The sequence below is a fragment of the Mizuhopecten yessoensis genome, unplaced genomic scaffold (assembly GCF_002113885.1).
Source record: "Mizuhopecten yessoensis strain PY_sf001 unplaced genomic scaffold, ASM211388v2 scaffold11185, whole genome shotgun sequence".
NCBI lineage: Eukaryota > Metazoa > Mollusca > Bivalvia > Pectinida > Pectinidae > Mizuhopecten > Mizuhopecten yessoensis.
The window spans coordinates 696699-724228 of record NW_018408922.1 but is presented as its reverse complement, the minus strand read 5'-3'; the positions used below and the strand labels follow the sequence as shown (position 1 = coordinate 724228).

Genomic DNA, 27530 nt, shown 5'->3' with positions numbered 1-27530 from the left:
GAGACCACCTGTGTTCAGAGACCACCTGTGTTCAGAGACCACCTGTGTTCAGAGACCACCTGTGTTCAGAGACCACCGATATAAAGAGACCACCTGCATTCAGAGACCATCTGTATTCAGAGACGACATGTATTCAGAGACCACCTGTATTCAGAGACCATCTGTATTCAGAGACCACCTGTATAAAGAGACCACCTGTATAAAGAGACGACATGTATTCAGAGACCATCTGTATTCAGAGACCATCTGCATTCAGAGACCATCTGTATTCAGAGACCATCTGTATTCAGAGACGACATGTATTCAGAGACCACCTGTATTCAGAGACCATCTGTATAAAGACATAATTTTTTTTGTCTTTGACATTTTTTATTTCGTCAGTCACATAAGTGCATTACATGTTTACAAAGGTTCCTGGGGAAGAAATACAATATAAACGAGTAGTTAAGTACTAGTAGTTCATTCTAGAATAAGCTTGATACTTGCATTAAGACATAATTGTTTGGCTTCCCAGGGGTGTTTTCCTAAAACAGGTTTAACTGTAAATTTTTCACTAAAATTTGGATTGTCAGATGGACATATACTTTCAAAGCTAAGATTCTAAGCTCATTTTGGAAAGTCAAAACCTACTCTCAATGGTTTAATGAAAATCCTGATATAGTGATATGAAATTCATTCAAGATTTTGCAAGCAGCATGTATTCGTTCCTTCCAGGAGGTATGTTGATTTGAGGATTTACGGGTAGAGATACTAACAGGTTACCGTGTATGATAGCGATACACTGAACGATTTGTGGTAAATAAAAGAGCTCATTTTGATTGTCAGATTCCATATTAGATGTGGATGAAAATTTAATCTTGTACGATATCTTCTAAAGTCACTATCCACAGCAAATACTATTGTTAGAAATAGGAAATAAAACTCCATAGCATGTACTAAAACAATATAAATCAAACACATTCATAACTAACAGCGCGCACACAGCTTATATGTAATATTGCTTCTAAAATAATAGCACAATCATGACTAGCATCGCTGACATACAGATCTATGTTAAGTTGCACAATAACACACATCTTAATAAATATATAAGAAGTTAAGATCAATGACGTAATTCGAACAATGACGTCATTCGAACATAAGGCAGAGTCAGAATATAATATTTATGTAAATTATATCTTATAAATGTGTTTACCAAAGAAAATTATACCGTATCGCAATGTGTGACACAAGCGTCCGTGGTCTTTGCAATAAATTAATACTTTGTGATGAACAATCAGGTTTATCATATAACATTATATAACCCTACGTAAAAAATACCCCGTTATGACGTGTGTGTAATTGTGACGTCATCATGATACATATCATTAAATACTATGCAACTGGCTTATGCGTTGGGAATCTTTGCCAGTAAATATCTTCCTTGAACACTCAATCTTTGAAAATCGGTGCAAGATTATTATCGAGAACAATAACAGCCAGTGTACCTACCAATAGACGGCGATATACCTTTCAGTACGCGTTTCACTTTTCAAGAAGTGAATAACGAAATGGGGTTATTTTCTTTTTAAATCACTGTACATCCCAACGACAACCCGGATGTGATTCGGGTATATCCGTACCGGGATGTGATTCGGGTATATCCGTACCGGGATGTGATTCGGGTATATCCGTAGTTCCGTGTTCGACTTCCAACAGAGACACGTGGACATATGTAAATCACATTTCACATCTTCAGTCGGAAAAGCGCTTCATCCCGATTTCATCAAATGAATTGCAAATGATGCATGTTATGAAATAACGCTCATTCCATCAAGCATGTGTCATCATCGAGATGACCCGACAAAAAGGACCACGTGTTATCGAGAACAATAAAAGGCAGGGTACCCACCCACAGGCGGCGCTATACTTTCCAGTACATTTTTCACCATACAAGTAATGAAACTTGTCACTTCCGGTACATTGCATTGTTGTTAAATCATCAAACAGCCATTCATCATTGTGTTGAATTTTGGCTCTCGCATTAACCATGAATTACGGAGCATAGCATCTACTGGCTCAGTCGTTATTTCCACTGGGATGGCCCTGACCTTTGTTAGTGTAACAAAGGCGCGTGGTGGTGAATTTGCGCCACAAAGTCCCTGGCGGCCGTAAGTGGCATTTCCGGGTGAATGTACACGACCACGTTTGTCTCTGTGTGCCAGGGTGGCATACTGATCCCCATACGAATTGTGCGAGTGTTGACCGGAACTGGCATCGGTCGTGAGGACCTCCATGTTGTAGAACACCGGGCAATCTGAAAAGAAACCCCAAAAAAACAATACAAACAAATTATTTCTTTATATTGAACGAATTGTATCCTTGCCTGTTGAACAGCAACCAAAGACTTTGAATGGCATACATCGAATGTTTTAATATCCATGAATATGTTCTGTCTCTGGTTTTACATTTTATTTTACTCTGAGAACATATCTTAGATTTCCTCATCCTCAGATTTCAGGAGTGACGCTCACTTCATTCTCCATTGAGTGATAATGAGGTACAACAAGGCTTGTCTCGTACCACGAAATACTGTAGTCATATTAATTATAATACACAGTATATGAATGATAATGAGGTGCAACAAGGCTTGTCTCGTACCACGAAATACTGTAGCCATATAATAATACACAGTATAAGAATGATAATGAGGTGCAACTAGGCTTGTCTCGTACCACGAAATACTGTAGTCATATTATAATACACAGTATAGGAATAATAATGTGATGCAACTAGGCTTGTCTCGTACCACGAAATACTGTAGTTATATTATAATACACAGCATATGAATGATAATGAGGTACAACAAGGCTTGTCTCGTACCACGAAATACTGTAGCCATATTATAATACACAGTATAAGAATGATAATGAGGTGAAACAAGGCTTGTATCGTACCACAAAATACTGTAGCCATATTAGAATACACAGTATATGAATGATAATGAGGTACAACAAGGCTTGTCTCGTACCACGAAATACTGTAGCCATATTATAATACACAGTATAGGAATAATAATGAGGTGCAACTAGGCTTGTCTCGTACCACGAAATACTGTAGCCATATTATAATACACAGTATAGGAATGATAATGAGGTGCAACAACCAACCTCGATAGTTCGTGTTAAAGGTAGATCTATAACCCTAAACCTACAGGTGTTCTCCACTGAAATATACATTACTTGGCACTACCGACTATCATTATCGGTGTCTGTCATACAACAACAGAAAGAAGACGACTGTATAGACCGCATTTACCACATAATATGTGGTATTAAACAGTGTTTTAAACACGTAATGATGCGACACATCTGGGAATTGTGGGTTCTTTAACTATCAATGTCAGGACTTAGTTCGGTCTATGGCGTATCTATTGATCCTACTCCGACACAAACTACTGCCCCTGTCGCTTATAAGCAGTTTCAAGTTTTTATTTGCATGTTTTATGTAAATAAGAGAGAAGTGTGGAAGACTGAGCCTCCGTGTAAGATAGAGACCGACTTTCAAACGATGTTTATGGTTTTCATCTCGCAACCAGTGATAAAGTTTCGATTAACAACAGCAACTTGCGCCAAATGTTCGGTCTTATTGCCAAGCACGCGTCAATTACATTGCAATGACAATACAAATACATAGTCCTACAGTCATGTCGGTACACACAATGAAGCCGATCTGGCGAATAATTCCGCTTTTTGATGATGTTCGGTGAATATGTCCCTGCATTATTTTAATAAAAAAAAAAGCCAGTAGCCAATCAGAATTAGATATAAATCTAGATTTATACGAGAAATCCCAGAATTTCTGTGGTATAAAAAAACCGACACATAGATAAGAAATGAAATGTCCTTAAAACAGGTTTAACTCAATGATAATGGAACCTGATAATGGGATAATCTAGCTTCTAAGTATTTGAATATCATAATTCAAGGGGTTTTGGTTCTTTAGAAGGTTTTTTTTAACCAATCTGACCCCTGTGACCTTATTAAGAAATCATTTAATCATTTCTTTTTCTCAAAATTTGTAGCACCCTGTGTCGGTAACTTACTGCCGAAATATCATGACTTTTGGCCGTTCGGTTTTTCAGAAATATGTGTCCCCATGTAACCTATAAGTAAATATCATTTCCGTTCGCAACATTTTAGCACTTTACGCAAACAAGCTACTGGCCAATTTCTTCAGAAGAAGTCGTTTGAGTGTTAAATTTGACCCAAGTTACCTTGACAATAGGTCTTTGTTAATTCTGTTCCCAAATGTAAGAAACGACTGACAAACGCCATACCTAAATTCGAGGTTCTTATATATCGCTTTATCACAACCTAGGTCCTAGGTCGTCTCAAAGCGGTTCACCAATTATTATCCGTGGTTATAGAGCCTTTGCAACCAGACAATTTTGTTTTGAACATATTATATAATACATTACATCAAAGGAAATATTTCCGATAATTATATACATGTATATATACACTTAAATGCACGATCGATCCTACTGGCTGATAACGGGAAAATTTGAAGCTCGCAAAAAATAAGAAATTTGCAGTATGATGTGATATTATGGGCAAGTACCTGTAAACAACTTACTCCCAGACACGAACACAGACCGCCACACAGTGGCTCCTGTTCCGTGAGGCGACTCTCCAGGGAGCTTCCGACGCTCGCCGACAGTTCCACGCCTAGGAAACAGCCTAATGGCACGTTCTGGTAGAAGGTCCTGTTGTACTTGGATAATTCCAGCTTATAACCGCTCTGTGAGGCAGGACTTCCGTCTCCGAACTCCGACAGAGCAGCGTCTGAAATAATACAAGGTGGCATTTTCGTTTTTTTAAATCTCCGACGGTATCGTGGCAACCGCTTTGCATTTTCATTTTTAATTTTACACATATATACAGTTGTACACATAAATTTAATTTGATGCGATTAATCAATAACTTATCAAGGGTTCTCCGACATCAAACAACATGGTTTTCGTGACATATATGTAACGTTATATAGGGTTGTATAGGTACTCTTCATCCCTCCCCACCCCCACCCCCCACCCCCGTTATAGTAATTCGGTTCCTATGTTTGGCATTTTGCCTCAAAGACCGAAAATTACCTAATGATGGAAATGGGTGCAGCACGTCAACTTTGATCAATGTATTGTAACTGAAGACACGAAAAAACAACAATTCTGCACGAGACACTACATCAGTCATCGCATACGATCATGCAGTTGAATACATTGCTAACACTATTTCCTTATACCTGCTGGGATCACCAGGTGACGTTGTCATCGAACCAACTAAAATGCAACGAAACATGGACAATCTGGATATTCGGAAACAAGTTTCTGGTTGAGAGTATTTAAAAAAGATGGTCTGCAACGATATTCATCGAAACGAAAAAGATACAAAGTGGAATGTTTTTAGTATGTGTATTTCATTATCCGAAAAAGGCATGGATAATTAATCTACCCATGAACATTAGTGAGATTTAAATATTAACTGTATTAAATGTATTGCTTTATAAAGCTATACACAGGTAAAGATTTGCACAGGTAACGGTATTCAAAGGTATTCTACCTATTTTAGTGGTTATTATTATTTATTAAATAGGTTATAATCTGTCTTAACACTTAAATGTACGTATATTGTTATTTTGGTTACAATATTTTACTTGTACATTATATCATTATATATTGCAACGTTAGTAGCTATTTTATACTGCACGACTAATTTCAAAGTGTGTATTATCGTGTTTTTTTTAAGTGTCTCATAAGCCAGTAATGGCTGGATGTTAATATAGTTTTACCTGTATTTGTAATATATTGACTTATTTGATTTATGTATATTAACATGTGACACTATAATCAAATATTTTATTGATTGATTGATTGGTATTGCGTTACAAATGTCACGCTCAACACAGGTAAAGCTATGTACAGGTAACGCAATACAAAGGTATTGGTTTATAAAGGTTAATCTATACAAAGGTAAAGCTATACACAGGTTACGCTACACGCTACACAAATGTATTGCTTTTCAAAAGTGAAGCTATATAAAAAGTATCGTTTTTGGATCCTCATTATATAGCTTTAAATAGAGCGCCTAGGATTAATTCAATAAAATGTGGCCTTCACCAGTATCTGCTGTCCTTATCCTTAGACGTAATGAGAATGAAACAAAAGAGTTTTTACAATATTATGGCTTCAGATAGCGATATTATGGCCTAGTATCCATTTCTCGCGACATTTCATTATCTTAAATGTATTACTTTCAATTCGAATTCTTAAAACGCTTCTTTTATGTTTTCGCGAATAAGCGATTTTGCAATAGGCAGGAAATTCCAAACGCTTTTCCTTCGCATGTGTCAAACGTAATATCCCATTTGATGTAACAACACGTAAACACATACTTTCCCTGATGCGAGACAAGTGCAAGCGGAAATCTCTGTCCGTCTTCATGCTATGAAGAATCAAATACGGATTCAAGAGACTTGATGTTGTGAATAAGAAACTGCAGTGGTTTTAGATACGGTGCAGTTGCAGTCAAAAAAAATATTTAATTCAGGATTTTTTTCCTTTCGCGCGTCTGAGTAGATGAAGTGCGAGGCAGGGGATTGTGACTTTATCCGGCTAGAATATTGAAGATTCCAACTATGTCAAGAAAACAGAAGAACGATTTGTGTTGTTTTTTTGTGTGAGCTAAATCCGTGTTTTATTCACTCTTATATAATCCTAGGCTATTGATGTATCGTCGTATATATTCATCTGACCATTTTGACCACAGAAAAAGAGAACGTGGACAATGAGTACTGTTTGTTTTATAAGTGGATTCATAGTATTGGTATTTTATAATTTTACAGACGTCTTCCTTAGAATTATACAGACAGAAATCAAGCCTCCCGGATAATCGAGAAACAGACTAACGAATAGACTATTGATACAATACCTTCATTAACTTCCGCTGATAATATGAGCAGCTTCCGGTCAGTGAGGCATATCCGTCCCTTACCTATGGAGGGTTTGACCTTGGTCTTACCCTCCTTGTCCAGGAAGTCAAGATGAGTGAAGTACAGCCACGCCCCTCCCAGGACCAACACCTCTCCTTCCTCCAACATCCCTAATTTAAATATAGAAAGGTTAAAGGTCAATGGTTATTTATAGCAGCGGCAATAAGAATAGATCAAGAAAGGTAATTTTGCGGGTATTTCTATTTATATCAACCAATGAGATATGCCTGTATTTGTCTGGTAGTGTTAAATCACTTGTGTTATATATTGTATATGTTTGTATCATCAATAGTTTTGTTTAACATTCAATTTTTCGACAGCGGTTGATACACCAAACGGTCAATAGTTGTGTTATCAATGGTTGTGACATCAATGGTTGTGTTATCAATGGTTGTGTTATCAATGGTTGTGTTATCAATGGTTGTGCTACCAATGGTTGTGTTATCAATGGTTGTGCTATCAATGGTTGTGTTATCAATTGTTACATAATCAGTGGTTTTGTAAGCAATGGTACTGTGATCAATGGTTGTGTTATCAATGGTTGTGTTATAAATTGTTGTGTTATCAATGGTTGTGCTATCAATGGTTGTGTTATCAATGGTTGTGTTATCAATGGTTGTGCTATCAATGGTTGTGTTATCAATTGTTACATAATCAGTTGTTTTGTAAGCAATGGTACTGTGATCAATGGTTGTGTTATCAATGGTTGTGTTATCAATAGTTGTGTTATCAATAGTTGTGTTATCAATAGTTGTGTTATCAATAAAGTTGTTACCAATGGTTGTGATTTCGAGCTATAAATGGTTGTGATATCAATGGTTGTGATAGCAGTGGTTACAGTGTTTGTATTTGTGATATAAATGGTTTTGATATCAATGGTTGTGTTATCAATGGTTGTGATAGCAGTGGTTACAGTGTTTGTATTTGTGATATAAATGGTTGTGATATCAATGGTTGTGTTATCAATGGTTGAGATATCAATGGTTGTGTTATCAATGGTTGGGATGTCGAGCTATACATGGTTGTGATATCAATAGTTGTGTTATCAATGGTTTGGATGTCGAGCTGTAAATGGTTGTGTTATCAATGGTTGTGTTATCAATGGTTGTGATATCAATGGTTGTGTTATCAATGGTTGTGTTATCAATGGTTGTGATATCAATAGTTGTGTTATCAATGGTTGTGATGTCGAGCTATAAATGGTTGTGTTATCAATGGTTGTGTTATCAATGGTTGTGATATCAATGGTTGTGTTATCAATGGTTGTGTTATCAATGGTTGTGATATCAATGGTTGTGTTATCAATGGTTGTGTTATCAGTGGTTGTGATATCAATTGTTGTGTTATCAATGGTTGTGTTATCAATGGTTGTGATATCAATTGATATGTATCAATGGTTGTGTTATCAATGTTGTGAAATTAATAGTTGTGTTATCAATAGTTGTTATATCAATGGTTGTGTTATCAATGGTTGTGATATCAATAGTTGTGTTATCAATGGTTGTGTTATCAATAGTTGTGATATCAATGGTTGTGATACCAATGGTTGTGTTATTAATTGGTATGTTATCAATTGTTATGTATCAATAGTTGTGTTATCAATGGTTGTGCTATCACTAGATGTGTTATCAATGGCTGGGATGTCGAGTTATAAATGGTTGTGATAGCAGTGGTTACGGTGTTTGTATTTGTGATTAAATGGTTTTGTTATCGAGTTTGTTATAAACGGTTGTGTGTTCAATGTTTGCGTGATCAAGTGGTATAATTGTGGTATAATAGTTTTTGGTAGATTATAATGATTGTGTTGTTTGTAGTTGTTACATGAATAGTTTTGTTATCAATGGTGTTATACATGATTGTAGTATAAGTGGTTGTCTGACCAATGGTGTTATAAATGATTGTAGTATAAGTGGTTGTGGTGTGTTAGTGGTTGTGGTATCAGTTATGGTATGACTGTTATCACCTTGTAGAAGCTGTTCGTAGGTAAGGAGTTCCCCGGGCCGACCTTTGGCCTGCCAGACGTCCTGACGCATGTCCTCCCCCTGGGCGAGCAGACGGTCATTGAGCCTGTAGAACTTGCGTTGTTTGGTATACGCCTCCCCTAACACCGTCTGAGAGGAGGGATTTAGATCTAGACGGGAGAAGTCCTGATTGAAGGGCCGGGGCTCATCCACGATCACAAATCCTATCTTACCATTTTTGTCCATGGTTGAAGACGGGATTACCGACGTTGGCGTCGTGGTCGCTGTTTTCGTGGTCGCTATCGTCGTCTTTGCACCGAAGGGTACCAATGTGTGTGTCTCGGAGGTGCTGGCGGGCGAGGAACTAGTGACGGCCTTCAGGGTAGTTGGCGGCCGTCCCACCTGATTCGAGTTGACAAGTGTTACACCTTTGTTTGCGGTAATTTCCGTTTCCTGCAACGATGATAGATGTTGAACATAAGACTAGCATATGTATAAGTAGCAGGCTGTCTGAGTAGGGGTCTGATTCTCGCGCAGTGTCTCTCAAGACGATGGTAAACGGTTGGCGTGCTTTCAACAGACACATACATAACATGTGCAGTTATAGCAAGTACAGATAACACTTCCGCATTCCTCCAAACAGCTGACAAGTATAATATAATGAGTAATTAAAAATATGTCCAAACGTTATAAAATAAAAGGGTTATTAGTCAGGTAAAAGGGACTTCCCCCTGGCAGACAGACTTGGAGGTGTATAGGAACACTTACCGGCTACCAGAAGTGTCGACTATAACGCAACCATTTAAAATAAGCAAATTCGTGGAATGTATATCCCCCGCTTTCAGGACATATTGTAGGTAAACATTATTGAGATTAGGTTTAAACATGTGAGTGTCGTGCTGTTTAGACATAATGTATAGCTTGAAACTCGAAGGGAAAAAAAGCCTTATCTAATATTTGCTCGAGTTATTAAGCAGAAACTGCAGATAATGACACCGCCAAATGGAGTCCGATAAAAGTGGTTGTCAAACTTGGCCGAGCCCTTAATGCGTTGAACCCTGTTACTAAGTTTGAAGACCATCGGATAATATTTGCGAGAGTTAATGAACAGAAACGCAGCAGATAATGTTTTTCGTTATTCAAGGCGCCATAACTCCGCCAAATAAAGTCTTCGGAAAGTGGTCATCGAAGTTGGTTGAGCCCCTAAAGCATTTAACCATTGTACCAGGTTTAAAGAAAATCAATTAACATTTATTACAAGATACAAGTTACAAGAAGCTTTATTTAGTGTCGTATATGGCATAACATTGAACATTAGCTCCGTGGAGCTATTTTTACGACAAACATAAGTATAAAAACAGAGTAATAACAAGGTAAAAGGCATGCTAGTAGAAAAGGTAGGATTTTGCAGCATAACTATCTACACTGAACTTCTAAAACAATCAGAAAACAGTTTGATGATAGCACATGCATGTTAAAAGCAGGAACAGTACTAATTATAACATAAGCATAACTCATAAGCATAAAACATATAAAAACATATCAGATTTAGCAAGCACATATTTCATATATATCACAGATAGTTAATACGATACTTTATATTGGGAAAATGATGGGATAAATTAAAGTAAAGAAAGAAGCAAAATAAAAGCAAAAATCTCAAATAAAAATGGGGGATCAATAAGATGAAAGTCACGAACATATAGAACACTGGCAGTTATTGCACGGAAACGGCAGATAATGACGTTTTTCGTTATTCAATGGGCCATAACTCCGCCAAATGGGGTCCGCTGTAAGTGGTCATCAAACAACGCCGAGCCCTTAGGGCATTTAACCATGTGACCAAGTTTAAAGAAAATCATTTAACATTTGTTGTAGTTATTGCACGAAAACGAAACGTGACAGACCGACAGACAGACAGACAGACATACCCTTATTAATATTCCCCGTTTCGGTGAAAGCGGGGGACAATAATCATACCAGGTTTCAAAGATAACGTCAGGTATGTGAATTTCAGAGTACGCCTTTTTTTCATATATTTACAATTTTATTTTTTATTTTTTAGAAAATACTTGTTTTGATATATAATTTTTGTTGTTTTGTTTTTGTTTTCGAAAATACTTGTTTTGATATTTCGTTTAAGAATCGGACATTTGATTGATTGCTCGCCTATTCTGATGACGTCACGACGGTCACGCAATTGCGCCACCATCAGGAACAGTTCTCGGCTTGGTCGATTTCAATGAGTTGGCCTTTATATACTTACAGGCACCTACTCATGAAATCCACCAAATCAATAGTCAAACTTTGTAATTCAATAACTGAAACTTATGATCGTCAGCACTAGATGCTGGAACTTGTAACATATGATTGGAGGCTAAACACGTCCATGTATTTCAAGNGGGGGGGGGGGGGGGGGGGGGGGGTGTATGCGAACGTTGAAATGTCTTTAATAAATACAGGGGCCTGATGTGATATTTGTTTTGTTCTCTTTTGATGTGAAAGTTCCGTTCATCAATTTGCTGATCATGCAATCATACCAAGTCCCATGTGTTCCTACTTGGTTCTTCTTTTCAATAGATCGAAAAGTTCAACCCAAACCCAGCCATATTCACGATTCATGAGCTGACATTTAAAAAAATAAATCCGTTTTAGATCTGAAATGACGCCCCGGAGCTAGCCAATCCTTTTATGAATCATCCTGGTAAGTCAATCAGTTCATGTATTTTATTATTTTATTGTGATGCGGGCGAAAAACAAAATATCCGCACCGACCGCATATCTACATTGTGTATGAAGTGAAACCTCAATTACAATGCCGCTAGCATTGAGATAGCCAGCTTTTCGTTTGGGCTTGGGGTGCCTCAAACTTCTGTTTCAATTACGTAGCTCAGACATAACCTACTCCCTAGAGCTGTCCCGTGCAGTGTGAATTCACTTAGTATAGCTTGCGTCTGTCATCGGCTATTCCATCGTTCAACCCTCCTTTATAAAGTCGGGAAGTCCTAGCTAGCCAACAGCAGATGTATGTCCATATCGGGTGAACGCAAACTGGTTACATGTACACATGCCATGAATCCCGTCATAATTAAATATAGAATGAGACATCCCTGGACCAAGCACTATGTTGATATACAAAACATGTGGAAGACCTATGAAAATTTTTAAAGGCATTTTGAAATTTTGAAAGTAATAAATCCTTTGGCCAAGATATAATTCAACTTCGTATATGAAGAATATGGGTATTTATTTAAACATACACTTTTCTGATATGCTTTAACGTGAATAAGCACATTTACAGTATTCTTTTTTGATTTGCACTCGGCTTTTGATCTTATAACTGAATTGGAAAGGAATAACAGGTATTCCGACCCATGGGCCTCTTGAATCAAGTCCTTCCCGAATCCTCTCAGTTCCGGCTTTGAAATAATTAGTCAAATGTGTGGCTTCGTAATAACACATTTGGAGTCCCAGCATTCCAGGGAACGTGTTGCTTGCCAAAACATATGTACAACGGTTACGAGGAAAATTATTTTTATCATTTACAATTAGTGAAACAGATTACTGGATGACGTTCAGCTTCTGCCATGTTGTATTCAAGGCTGCTAATAATTACTGGAGGCTGGGGCGCATCAGAGACACAATTAAACACACGAGAGTATTATTATCAAGTTTATAGTTTCCAAGGCCAAGTAAATAATTTCTTGGTTTTTCTGTGACATTATTTGAGAAAAAAATATAGAGAAGATAAGGGCACGTATTTAGGATGCACCTCACAGAAAATGTGTTCGAATTATCTCCCTTTGAAAGGAAATGTTCATGAATTACAACGGTACCTGAATCTTAGTAAATTCAATCATTCTTGAGTTCTTTCTTTACACACATGAAGGCTACGTTGAGATGCATGGCTAAGTAAAGTAGCATATACCTTTATTTCTCAATTTACAAAAATCTCTTATACTTTGTCAGTGTTATTTTTCGCATCTATGATTTGTATATGATGTGCTTCATTATTTTTCTGGGACGAATCGACCAATTGAGTGAAAGTAGGTGATGCATATTTCAAAGACTGTTTAACCTGGCGAATCAATAACAGAAATTTTAAAAATGTGACCTTTGATAATTGTCTGAAAATTATCGAATGTTTTTGTATTTCTTGTCTATAAATGTTCGTTTTTAATCCCTATATTAACCAATTATGTTTTGAATTTTAAAGATATTCGACATTTTACAAGATGAAGAGTTTGCGTTATGTTGTTACTTCAGCTATATATTAGGTAGGTAAAACATTTTATTTTCAAAATCAATTTTAAAACGACTGTACATGTATAAGGTAGACCAATTTACTTGTCAACAACGTGCTAAGATATTTGTGCCGACACTGAGGTTTTTTACTAGTTTAAAATATCAGCACAGCTATGATATACAGAAGACTGGACATTGTTCAATCAACTCATGGGATCGTAAAGACAGTCAAACAGAAAATTGAACACACGTAAACAATCGGGGCCAGAATAGAAAGCCAAACGCCTGAGGGAAAGTCAAATTAGAGAAAGGCTTTTACTTTTTTGTCATCGATCAAAATTGAGGTAAATGCTACGTTCCAATTGCGCAATAAAGACGTTTTTTCTTCTGAAATCCGTTTTGTTACGAGGTCTGGATGCTCGAGAGGAGAATTATTGTGTGTGTTTTTGCGACACATTTTTTTTTTGCACATTTAGTCGCGATTGTGAAGTAGGTACTTCTCATATGCATCGATTGTTTCCGTATGAAAAAGCAATTTTCCGTCTGCAATTCCCTGCAACAACGTAACGCGACGCGATGAAAATGTTACAAAAAATCAGTTGCAATCGCCTGCACGTGATTTGCACGTCCGGCGATCGACTCCCAAAGATATGTAGAAAATGTAGCCTGATTTTCCTTCTGGCCCTGACATCAGACTTAGACACCAAACATCTATCTGTCAAAATGTCTTAAAGAAACTGGAATATGGTGGTTTTGACTAGATACACTTGTCAAATAAACTTGTCCCTGCAGGTAGGGCGTAAGAATTGTACCTGCTGCCCCCATTGTATGATCGTAAGAGGCGACTGAATTTGGGATCTTATATTTTCACTTCTTTCTAAATAACTTTCTTCTTCCTTATGTCTCCATTGACAATGCCTCACGTTTGGCCTTTAGTTGAGCGTTCGCCCCTGTGAGGAAGGCTTGCATGGGTTCTGTCCCCTGGCCGAGACATTCCAGAGTCTGTAACAATGATAGTTTTTACTCCTGCTCAACGCTCAGCAATTTAGGAGTGGGACGACTGGTTTGCCCGTTGTCAGTATAATGTAACCCGGTTGGATGTTTCAGTGAGGTAGCACTATAAAATCGGCATCAGTTCCGCGCTATCACAAGGAGACAAACACAAACATATCGCAGCCTCCCAAAAAACACACGCATACACTACACGCATTCATTTTGCATACAGGGGAGGCCGTCCTTAAATGACCATAGCTGTTGATAGGACGTTAAACAATACTACACCAAACCAAATTGTCAAATATACTGGCAATTTACGCATGTAAACACGTGTTACACCTAGCCAGCTCACTTTGAACCAACCAAAAGTCGTGTTATTTAACAATGATTATATCACTGTAGTATAATCGACATAAATGACGGCACCAATGAAATATCAACGAAGAAGATATATGATACGTATATTGGCGCTATGACGATGTTGTTGTACATCTGTTGTGGGAGTGTTTGTTGAGACTGATGTAACTTACGCCCGATCCGTTTGCTTAACATTTTGAAGCAATATAATCTGTTTTAACTAAACTTACTTCAGATAGCATTTATGTCATCTGTTACTGCCATGACCCGGTTGTTGGCGTCATTACTAGTATGACGTCATAATGGTGATATAGGACACATGTACCACATACCGTTCCTGTAAAATGGCTATTATAGTCATTGATAAATAAATTTAAATATGGACTAAATGCTGAAATTAAACTGTTATATTTGAATGAAATTAACATGTTCCCAATTGTTGCTTATGTAAGTACTGAACTACTTCCTGTTGACATTCATTGGCAGTATGAATGCCAATTGGAAACTTGCAAACTCAACAGGAAGCGCATTTCATGGAGTTTGTCGTTCATTGAGAAATTTAGGATTACTCGGTACTTGTAACACGGGGAAACGTATTTCTCGATCCAAGACCAGGTATTTCCTACAACCGCACAGAATTTGTCTTTAGGCCGTTAACGTGGCCTGCCCTGGTACAACACAGTATAACATTGCGAAAGTAATAACCTCCCGCCGACATGTGTTGGTAGAACGGAGGGGAAGATTCCCACATATGTCTGTACTTTGTAGACAATCCCCTGTATACATTATAATCATTTGAGAAGGCGACGGGCTTATATTGAAAAGCCGCCTCAGCTTAACAAAATAACTCCCTCGTATATTAAAATTGTGTTTAGTCTGCAAACGGTTTGTTTCCATAAATCCTGCTTCTTAGCACGTAAATGTTCGTCTACATCCCACAATATACTATAAATAAATCTGCAAACACGCGCGCGCGCGCGCACACACATACACATCCATTCATCGTCTGTCAAGTTGAATGTGTTACACATTTGACAACTACGCTAATTTGTAAAAATAAACTATGACAGACTAACTATGCGTGTTCGCAAGAATCCAAGCTTAGTTGTATTCAGGTATTAGTCAGCTTAACTGCAAAGATACCAAAACAAAAAATCTTGGCTATCTCAACAAATATTATTGATGTAATGCATGATATTTTTTCGAGGAATTTGCTTATTTTGAAATATTTTAGAAATTAATGAAATATCACAAATAAAAACAATGCCAATGCTTCGTTTCGGTTTATCATTTGTACATGTTACAGCGTATTGACAGCTTTACTTGTGCGTTTCGAAAACATTTAAGGATTTCCAGATTTATTCAAGCTAACAAATCGTAGGAAAATTGGCCCAGATGTTTAAATCGAGAATTAACGGAGAACATCTTCACAAGAAAGAGCTGTCACAATCCATATGTTTCCTGTGGGGAGATTGCTACACGGGATACGGTATGTCAATAAATCTACCCACAAGTCACGTAAACAGTAGAACAGGTTCTCCCCTCAGGCATAGCGCTCCCCCCAACACCTCACCCTCACAAAGCGTCCACTCGCCCAAAAGATAAATATGTAAGCTTAGTTCTTTCCCCTCAACAGCATAATTTTCACTAAAGACAATTTCCATAGGGTCAAAAGACTTATTAGCGAATACCTAAATTCACGAGATGAACGATAAGAACGAGAAAATAAAAATGGACGTATCGAGAAGTGTATACAGTTGCTAAACGGTATACCGTCTTACTGAGGCCAGTGTCCCTGCCCATCGTGGTAAAATGATGAGGGGCGTATCAAGTAATTCGTGTAAGAAAGGGCCACAAAAATTCAGGGTCAAGGTCACCTTTTAAGGACAAGGAATCCTACGGGCCTGAAGAGGCTCGCCTGATTTAAGTAGTAATTTCTTTCACTCACTTTCTGGAACTTTATTTCATCAAGCTACTGGCTATATCTCATGACTTAAGGTGTTGTTTTTCTTTTGCAGAAAATCTTTGAGCCTTTTAAGGTTCAAGTATTGCATCATATAGCAAAGCGATCCATAGTAATCCAGTTGATTGTTTTCCTTCGCAAACCTGTTTCAAACATGTACTAACGGTGCCAAAAATAGACACAACTTTCATTGGACCACTTGATCGTAATAAGGAGATTTCCATAAGCCCCATTATTTACTCCTTAATTCACCATAATGGGCCTCGTAAAGGAAACGTTTCATTTTCTTTTACAAATTGAAATAAACTTGGTACAGGGATACTTCCCGCCAAATTCTGTTGTAATCGGTTAAGTGGTTCATAAGAAGAATTGGTTCAAGCAAAAAGCCTGCAGACAAACGACGTACGGTAAACGGACAGCAAAAGCTCGCTCGGTTCTCCAGGACAGGTGAGATTTAAGGGAAACGAAGTCATACATAGGAAGCTTGAATTGATACGGCCTGCGCCGAACAGGATATAGGTGTTTCTCAAGTGTCAGCTAACTTGTCCATCATTGGCCTGCGCCACTCGTTCTCTCGATCATCCATTCATGCTTCAGTCCTCCTACATCCGTTTTGTCTGTTACTCTCATTATCCTACATGCATCCTGTTTGTTCTTAATCCGTCGTATTATGATCAACTAGTCGATTACAGATATTTCCCGAGGGGTTTCGAACGCCATCAGTCCCCCTCCCCCAAGGCAGTTTTAGTAGTTATTTAAAAACTATTTTGATAAATGCATTATGACACTTGTAAAATTTATTTATCTTTTAAAGTTATCATTCATTTTGTGACTCTATATGTTCGTGATATATGGTTTACACGAATTCGGCTGTTGCTTTTATTAACGTCTATTTTATGCATACACGTATGCTTTTAATCCCAGAACCGTTTTTGCAAGAGAGAAAAAATCGCTGTGTGCTATAAAGAGACAGGTCTTTATCGTCCTCGTGAGAAGGAATTTACCAGACCTAGCCAGCAGTGTCGTACGCCAAAAGGTTATCTCTTCTCCAGAATACCACATATCACACTCCACTTTTATCGATGGCGTGGAACGGAGGATTTTCATTGCAGAGGAGTCGTGAGTTCTGGCATATTTCCATGTAAATCACGGTTTCTGGTCGTCATATTCGCTGGCCAATGTGTAGTGTTTCGTCTGCAAAACTCCAGCAGCTCTCTCTAATCAGAGAACCGAGTATACCGCACAAATACTGACGGCGAAAGACCCTTGGGTATTCTTATGAAAAGTCGAGCATGAAATTTTGATGTCGGACCCAGCGCCTGTATGTTAAGAAAGGGACATTGTGGGTGAATAGAGAATCGACATCGACGGAGTGGCTAAACACGTAGTTTTGTCTACATGTCATTATCAGGTTTTCTATCAATAGGCATTTTTGTATAGTGGTTCCATGATTTCTCTACAAACGAAATGGAATCGTTATGCCTACAGGCAATACAAATAACCCTGACATATGGCAGTGACGCCCTTAAACATATCATCAACTACGCTATACATATAATTTGATCTTTTACGTATTGGATATACATGAGTATAGATTTCTGTTTATCATTTGGCAGTGAATCATAACAACTAGCCAAACTGTCTTTTTCCAAACGGCTCCCATTTTAAGCTCTGTCTCAACATGCCTCTCTTTTGCACCGGGAGACTGCATGCGTCCGAACCGGAAACACTTTGAATATGACGCGACGTGAAATGCATTAAAAAAAAATAGCATGCAAGTCGATCGGGTCTCAGCAATAAGTGTGCCGCAGAGCGTTCCTGTTAAACGGGGAACTTTTTGCCCATTATATTTTCGTCCTTGAACAGGAAAGCGAATTAAGATGTCATGGTTGAGGACATTTGCAATATGCCGTACATTTCACAGCAATTGAAAATCTTAAACAAGAGAGTTGATTTACCACAACGAGGATACATTTTTGAATATTGAAGATTCAGGGGGTCGAAAATACTCAGTCGGTCGATAGACAATNTTCCTTCACGGACTTTCATCCGCAAAGTAGTACCGTAGTTGATGCTTAAATTGTGAAAGTGGTTAGCTTAAAAAACACTTAAGACTCAATAAAATTGAAGCATACTAAAAGTATTAGAAGTACCATAAAGTCAATTATCGGAAAGGGTTGTACACGAAGCTGTGTGGTATTGTGCCTATCAATTAGCAAACTTATCACCTCCAAAACACCTACGCGGCTTAACTCGTGATAAACAACTGTCGACAACTCAACGAAGTTGTAAAACATTGTGGTTGAAAGAAGTTATACTGCTCGTAACCATTATTTATCATGTTGTCTTACGACATGTTCGATAAGTTTCTAGTTATATAAAGAAAATATCACTAATACTCGTTTTATTTTCAAAATTGGAAAATAAATTATATAGCTCAAGTGCACTGAATGCAAACACTGGGTGAATAGTTTGGGGCAATGCCGTGAAAATAGTGATTGCGTTGCTGCAGTGAATACAGATAACTGTAGCGATACACTCTGCACTTGCCGCAGTAACGGTCCTAAAGATGTGATAACGCACGTGATTTACACGTGAAGTACACATCGTTACCCTTATAGCAGTATCATCATCATTCACACTGTGACAGTTACAGTGTAGCTTAATTAGTCGATACACTAATAATGAGTAGGCCCTGAGCGGTAATTAGACGTGTATAGCNCCCAAACAATAGGATGGAACGTACACATTCATTACAATTTTACGTTGCTTGAGTTTTACTATTGTCTACAAAGTGGAACCTCGTTAGTCCAGACCACTCCTGTGATGAATCCGGATTAATATGATTCCGGTTCTAAATATCAGTATCCGGAATCCGGTAAGCAATGCAATCCGCTTTGTGTTACTCATTTAACATAACGGCAATTGGTAACGGAGTATTTTCTAGTTTACGGAATGTGCTGACGGTTTGACGATTGAATTGTACGGGTGTTTATAATTAAGTTTTCGTCTGATCACCTTCTCCCCCACTTACCTGACCTTTCCTTTTATTTATTTGTATGTGTGTCAAAACCACACACACGGTGGGTCGGGAGGGGATGGGTAGGGGGAGGGGAGAGCGTAAATCCATGTAAATGTTGAAATACTTAGTGTAAATGGTATGGAGAATTGCTAAAAAAATTGTGTATTCCCTCCCAGATTAGACGAAATAGCCTTATCAAATTTGCTGGATAATGTCACAACGATACAGCCAATACCTTTAATTAATGTTTCCGTCGCCTATTTCAGCATATGGTTTATTTATTCATCGATTTTCCACATAGGAGATAATTTCTCCGGAACATAGCATCCGAAATGCATTTTCCCGATGAAAATTAAATTAAAGCAGACGCACTTATAAGGCGATATCCATTACTTCATATGATATTATAGAAATCCAAGCACAGACCCCCGACTTTCTTATAATAGCTTGAAAATGTGCTATCGCCATCGTATCACATTGAAAGTGTGGGTTGTTTTGAGATCAGATATGTTTAACTCGTGTCTAGACCGTCAAGTGCCTGTCTTACACGTTAAAACTACCATATAGAAATATCTTAAAAAGAACGAAATATCTTTTCGGTGAAATTTGAATTTTACAGGAAAAACCCTCTTTCTTGAAATTTTTCTCGGCATGTCTCCAAAAACCTAATAAGATGGTTTGGCCCGATATTTCCATAGACAGTATTGATCGGGAGTAGACACACTTCGATCGACATTTTGTTTTGTTCGAAACAAATCCAATTTGGCTTGTACAAGTGCATTCCGGGGTTTCATTCCAGGACTTAAACCTGGGACTAATTCCGGGAAATGAATGGTTCGGTACCACAACCGCTCGATTCCCTGAATCACCTTAAAAACCGAGTGAATCAGAAAGTTAACGCCCCTCCCTCTTTTTTCTATGGTGTTTCCAACCATGTGTTCCAATTGGACTCTGTCTTAAAGGTCAGAATTTGTCATTTTTGTGAGAGCAGGGTCGATATCAATATAGTCGCGCATGTCTCATCCGACACTGGAAAACACACTGACAGTGACTGAACGTCCAAAAGGTTCTCCGACTACATTATTTTTAAGTTCAACATGATACATTAAAGATCCTAATGATTTTATAGTTGAACAAAAGTTTTAAAATACTTATTTTCACGGGAATTTATATAAAAAAAACTACCCTGGTATCCTTAAGACTACTAAACATGTATAGAAATTAATCACTATTCTGGAACCATTTCTCCCGCAGGCGTTTGAATTCATACAAAATATATGTTGATATATATATTATTTTTTTCCGGATATTTTTCGTCATCCCAGAAATGGCGCGTATTATAAATTATGCGTGGTTTTCTGGAATTCTGGGTCGGTTTTTTTCTACTTTCTTTACTATGTAATAATTCCAACTAAATAAACTCAAGTGCCTCTGTACTGCTTCCCCTCTACACAAGATCAACTCATCGGTACACCCACGATAAACGTGAAAACCCGGCATGTCGTGGCTTTACTGGAATTCACAACTGGTGTAGCTCTACAGATGGACATCCTCAGGCTTACAGCCACTGTACCCAGCCTCCCATCACACTGCTGGGAAATATACAGCATCGCATTCTTGTGAAAAACGGTTTTGCAGAAATACGGCTTCTCTCTCTCTACTATGTAGGATGAAAAAAACCGTATCAACTCGATCGCATCCCTCGGCTAACGCCGTTATTATAGATTGTACGTAAGTCCGGGATGAGCTTGGCAACGTGCACATAAGAAAATGCTACGCAACGCCCAGTGATGCCGGAGTAGTGTACAAAAATATAAATGAATGTATATTTCAAATAAAATTTCATATAAATCAATACAGAATTGGCGCTTGTATTACTCGCTTTTAACAAGAGGCACACAGGGCCTGTATAGGTCACCTGGATATCTAAGCAATCATGGCAAAATATTCTCCAAACAAGATCCAAGGGAATGGGCCAGATCCCTAGGCTCATCCTTGAAGCATATCTGTATTAGATTTTTCATGCCCAGCAACTTTAAGAATGGTAATGGGGTCGGGATCTCAACTGTTTCCAAGCTGTTACTCAGAAACTAGGTCCTTAGGGTTGTGGTAAGACCCCATGATCAATTATAATACCATGACTGCACTACTCTCTTTATGCCCAGCATTGATATATATACTTTTGGGTTGGAAATCTCAACCGTTTCAAAGTTATGACCCAGGGGTTAATTCTGCAAGGGTTGGGCAGATCCCTGCATGGGTCCATTCTTACCTCATGACTGCATTCATCTCTTTATGCCCAGCATTTGTATATATAGTTTTGGGGTGGGGATTTTAATTATTTCGAAGCTATGACCCATGGGTTAGGTCTCCAAGGGTGGGGTAGACCCCAGGACCATTTTAGAAGCATATGTGCATTCGTCTTTTTATAGGGTGGGGATCTCAAGTGTTTCCAAATTGTGACTCAGAAACTAGGTCTCTAGGGGTTTGTCCTGACCACATGGTGTATTCTAATATCATGACTGCATTCATCTCTTTATGCCCAGCATTTGTATATTTGGTTTTTTGGTGGGGATCTCAACCGTTTCAAAGTTATGAGGGGGTGGGGGGTGGGGTCTGCCCCACCATTTGTTCATGTTTTTGTCCCCACTACCTAGGGATGCTTCCATCTCTTTAGTTCGAGAGAAGAAGTTGATTTAAGCAATATAGCCAAATAACCCTTTTTGGCCCCGCCCCTCAGCCCCATCATTTGTACAATGTGAAATCCCCACTACCTAGGAATGCTGCCAGTCAAATATGGTTGATATCCATCCCTTAGTTCCAGAAGAAGTCGTTTAAAGCCAAATTGCCCCCTATTGGGCCCGCCCCTCAGTCCAACCATTTGTACAATTTTGAATCCCAACTACCTAGGGATGCTTCCAGTCAAATTTAGTTAAAATCCGATCAGTGGTAAAGAAGAAGAAGTCGTTTGAAGAAATTGTTGACGCACGGACGACGGACGCCACGGTATGGCATAAGCTCACCTTGGTCCTTCGGACCCGGTGAGCTAACACGGGGAGTCAACAGCCGACGTACCAGTCAGAGACCCGGGTATCCTCTGACTTTTACACCAGACCAGATATATAACCCCTGGTAACGAGTGACTCTTACAGTAGACCTGATACACAAACTTGAACGGACACACCACCAGGCAACAAACATACTGAGACAAAGAGGTTACTTTTGTGCATGTTGGCCAATCTATAAAGTCATTACATATGACACGTTGGTTAAACCTACAATGTGTTCACGATGTACCCGAAAGGAAACTTGATAAAGTGAGTTTTACTCTAAAGTTCGATGTCCCGACTTAAAATGAAAACTTATTTAATACAGAAACCTCGTTCATCCGAACCTCTCCCTAATCCCGACATTTCAATGATACTTCAGTCTGGTTATCTAGGAAAGTGTATGGATTAGTAAGACCCTATCGTCACACGGAACGTCTTGGTCGATCATCTAGGGTCATCTGTTTTCATCCATGGGAAGGGCAGAGGTCATATTCGATCCTCAAGTAGCATATGGAATTATACTATAAAGAGATTGCTATGAAACAAAGAACCATGATGGAAATTGCTGTATCACTAGGAACCCTGGCAGAGATCGTTATAGTGCAACGGATTATGAAAGACATAGTTTTAGCACAAGGAACCCTGGTAGAGATTACCATTACAAAAATAACCATTCATGAGAGAGATTGCTTAGTACAAGGAGCTATGGGAACGATTGCTATAGCACAAGGAATTTTGGGAGAGATTGCTCGATAGCTACATCACAAGGAGCCCTGGAGAGATCGCTAAATCACAAGGAACTCTGGGAGAGATTGCTACAGCACAAGGTGTCCAGGAGATATTGCTACAGCACAAGGAACCCTGGATAAATTGCTACAGCACAAGGAACCCTGGATAAATTGCAACAGCACAAGGAACACTGGGAGAGATTGCTACATCACAAGGAACCATTGGAGAGAATGCTACATCACAAGGAACCATGGAGAGTTTGCTACAATACAATGTACGATATATTGCAAGGCACCACGGGAGTTTAGCCAAGGTGCTGATGATTCGCTCAGTTCCGCTCAGATGACATCATTGTAAGCTATAGCTAGTAGCTTGTGGTGGGTTTTATGCAACAAACAATGCAAAGTAGCACCTGTGGTAAAATATTAAATAGCGTTGATCGATTTTGTATGTCTGCACAACTTCTTCAACAATGTGCTGGATGAAACACGATGTCGAACAAATAATCTGGTTTAATTATGTGTACGTACATTTAACAGGTCTCAGATGTATTTCATTCAACTTCAAAACTGATTCGAGTAGATACAGATGTAAATGTTGTCGTAAAACAAATAGAAAAGACACAGACTACAAGCAGGCTAACTATACCTAACAACAAGGCGGTGTACGTTATTGTTCAGACGGAGTTATTAAGATGTTCGGCTTTACGTACTACTCAGAAACACCATATGCCATTAACAACAGTTTGGTTTGGTTTTATTTTGTTTAACGTCCTAATAACAGTGACAAGCTGTATACCGTACGTGTCATAAAACAGAAAACGCCTTTCAGGAACTACAGTTTAGAAAGTGCAGAGCGTACTATGTTTAGGGGATACAGCAGGCCTATTCTTCACCCTAAACTGCATGGGTAGATTTATTTGGGATACAGCATTAATATTCTCACCTCGAAAGTGCATGGGTAGATGTATATGGGATACAGCATTAATATTCTCACCTCGAAAGTGCATGGGTAGATATATATGGGATACAGCAGAAATGAAGGGTTTTTTTCCTGTGCCTTCTGCTAAGGGGTATAAGTTATTCCCTGCTTAACGTTCAGCTTTTCTGGAAATGGCATCAACTGGTTCACAATTAGTTGGTATAATATGACCAGGTAAACTTGTGTTTGGTACCATGGTATTTCAGTTGGGTAGCATTTTAGAGTCGGCATCTGAACTGCGCTTTCACAAGGAGGTTAATACACCAACATACCCTGCCTCCAGCCTACATGCATACACTACACACATGGAGGCACGTGCCTAAATGACAACCAAAAGCTATATATATGTTTCGGTATAATTCAGACACAATTAATGTCAGCCTCTTAGCCACAGGGCCGTATGTAATAGACACGGGTGACCAGTGGAATGATGATACCATTTCAGCTGTATCCAGAAAATGCATATCTCCATGTCCCTGTTTAAACAATATACTGTAGCTAAAATTAATATCACTAGTCAAAGCCTAGGTAAATGGCTCGAAAACTGGGGGATATATATGTTGCATTTGATATACAACATATAAACCTTTTTTTCCTAGACTGATTATAGATTGAACCAACGCTCGCCCTGTCCAAATCGCATGGCCCTCTGTGTGCACGTTTACGCTAGTGACCAGTACAATTTAGTCCGCGTGGCTCTGAGCTATGCCTAATTCGTGTTGCTATGCCTTTAATTAAGCAGTACTAATTCAGGATAAATGTATTCTCTGGGCCCAATCACCAGTACATCACCAATATACTCATTGATTGGCCTCCAGCATGCCGCCAAAACCACAAACTACCAGTCCGAACAAATTTGACGAGCGCCAATCACTAAATCACCACATAGCATATTATGGAGAGCGAGTCCTGCCGATAGGCTCACAGCCTAATACAATGTTATGTAAGAGATTGATTTTTAAAAGCAATTATCATAGAAAATTCCATATTGACATATAACTTGATGGAGAACGCGCGGTGCCTGTAGGCTTGGTACGTATACGTGTTTGGGCTGTGTTTACTTTTGATACAGCTAAACGCCGCGCGGACGGAAGCTTGTGTATGATAAAAGCGTTCTAGTGAAAGTCGAGACACATTGTTAGGTTGCGGTCATTTGAACGTTTTACAATCACGTATGTTTTCATACAAGTTTGACGACAAAGTTAATGTTGAATCTTATAGAGGTTAAACGTACAACAAGATACAATTGTTTTTAAAACAATCAAAGAGATCTTAAGAATATTTTAAAAGTATATTTATGTTTGAACGACTTTTAAGAATAACAAAGCATTAAACACATTAGTAGGCCTCTAAATGGCGATATTGGATTTCGTATGATGGTAATGCATCGATTTCTGATATAATTAGGACCAAGTATGTTTTGTTTACCCTGGCGTTGCCCAACAAGTCAAGTTCACGGCTATTGTTGTTATTGTTTTGATTCCAAAAATAAAATTACTTCACTCTCAAAAAAAATACTACGGGCCGACCCTTTAACGACTCCATCAATGTTGACCCTTTCATCTCGCGTGTTAAAAACTCCCTCTATTACTCATAAACCCCTTAACGATTCAAGTCAATCAAACGCAAACCCCAATGACCCTCTCCCATCGATGTTGACCCATTTTCTACGAATACTTTAATTTCCTAATGAGTTATGAATGACTACTGAAATATCCACCTTTAGTGACCTTACTGTCATTTGATAATGCCCATTGTCAATTCAATACCAAACCTCTCCACCTTCCTATCTCTCAATACCCCCCACCCCCACCCCACCCTTTCTTAGAGTCTGTCTCCACCCCCTTCCGTATGAATATAAGCCCCATTTCCCCCTGGTTTGCGGTACACACCTTTTTGCCGCGCAGATTTGTCACCTGTGCCGTCTGTCGTTGATCCTGCACGGACGGGAGTTCTGCTTGCTCCTCAGTGAATTCACTTCCATCCACCTCCAGGACGGGTGACAGTTTCGACTCCGTTTTGGGTTTAGGTGTCTTCGGAGTTGGGGATTTAATAGACATGATGACATGATCGGACCCTGGCCACGTGGCGGGAGTCCCAAGTTGCCTCCGGATAGGGAATTCAACGTTATCATACGGCGCTGCATCCATCCCCGCGGTGGGGTCGATGGTAACGGTCACGTACAGTGACAAGAATGTAACAAATTGCTACACACTACGCTCACAGGCAATCCACTTTTGACACAGGCAAGCTACTTATCACATATAAACAATTACTCTCCCCTCTGCACGTATCAGCCTCCCCGTCAGGACAGACCAGCCGGCCAGTGAGGTACACCCGGCCTTTCTATAGGTGTACCCCTCCCCTGTCCGCCTGTAGGTACTACTCAACCTAGGATAGCTTATGTGGTGCGTAATCCATTCTATAAACTAGGCAATCTTTGCGTAAGTGAATCTCTGTGATACTGACTGTACACTTCACAAATATTCCACTGATAATTTGAAATATATCCGATTATGAAACACACAGTAAGTTCCATTTCACTGTTTGGGCTAAAAATACATGGTTATATACTTACACAAGATATTTGGTCTCACAGGTTTTTTTCGCCTTTGAACATTTCTGTAAGTCTCCATCCAGGATGTTATGCTATAGAGCTGTGCTCTCGTGTAACTTGTACACGGCCGCTCGCAACACGTGCAATAAACATAGAGAGTGACTCCGGGGCTTATCATGCATGTTTGTTACAAAAGGAACGCCATTCATCATCACATAACCTTTGACCTAAGGCGTAGCCCGCGAGTGGACAATATTAGGCTCCATTTCAAGTGACCTTTGACCGTTTTGTCACTGGTCCAAAAAAATGACTTTTGTTCCAGCGCTGGGAAATCAATCACAAGCTCCAAGAGTCGAAATACTGAAAGCGTGATACACATTCAATGAACAGTGCGATCGTTCAAACAACCGCTTTGTAAGCAAAAACATGAACATGTGCAGTCCACCAGTAGTTATAAACACAATCCTCGTTCGCAGGTATGACGTTATCATTAAGACATTAAGCCGTAACCGTAAAACTTCTATATACCTGTTGCTAGTTGGCTCGATTCCCTTTTATACAGACAATACGCCCGTTACACCACCGATACGTGTGTGAATGGAATGTCCCTCTCGCTCGCTCGCTCTCTCTCTCTCTCTGCAGC

General features: G+C 38.9%; 2 protein-coding genes across 3 annotated transcripts in view; one reads left to right on the top strand and one right to left on the bottom strand.

The window, feature by feature from the left end:
* Positions 1-27530, top strand: part of LOC110440589 — a 170203-nt gene that overhangs the window by 104972 nt on the left and 37701 nt on the right. The gene's annotated exons all lie outside the window — the stretch shown is intronic.
* LOC110440591 lies at positions 31-27530 on the bottom strand. Of its 2 annotated transcripts, none has more exons than XM_021483737.1 (5): positions 26223-27530; positions 8990-9440; positions 6966-7136; positions 4603-4826; positions 31-2296 (listed from the first exon to the last, which is right to left on the bottom strand). In XM_021483737.1, exons 1-5 carry the CDS (start codon positions 26478-26480, stop codon positions 2096-2098), a joined length of 1305 nt encoding a protein of 434 aa, XP_021339412.1. In that variant the 5' UTR covers positions 26481-27530; the 3' UTR covers positions 31-2095. The 2 variants fall into 2 exon arrangements, with proteins under 2 accessions (XP_021339412.1, XP_021339413.1); XM_021483738.1 differs by having other exon boundaries at positions 4618-4826.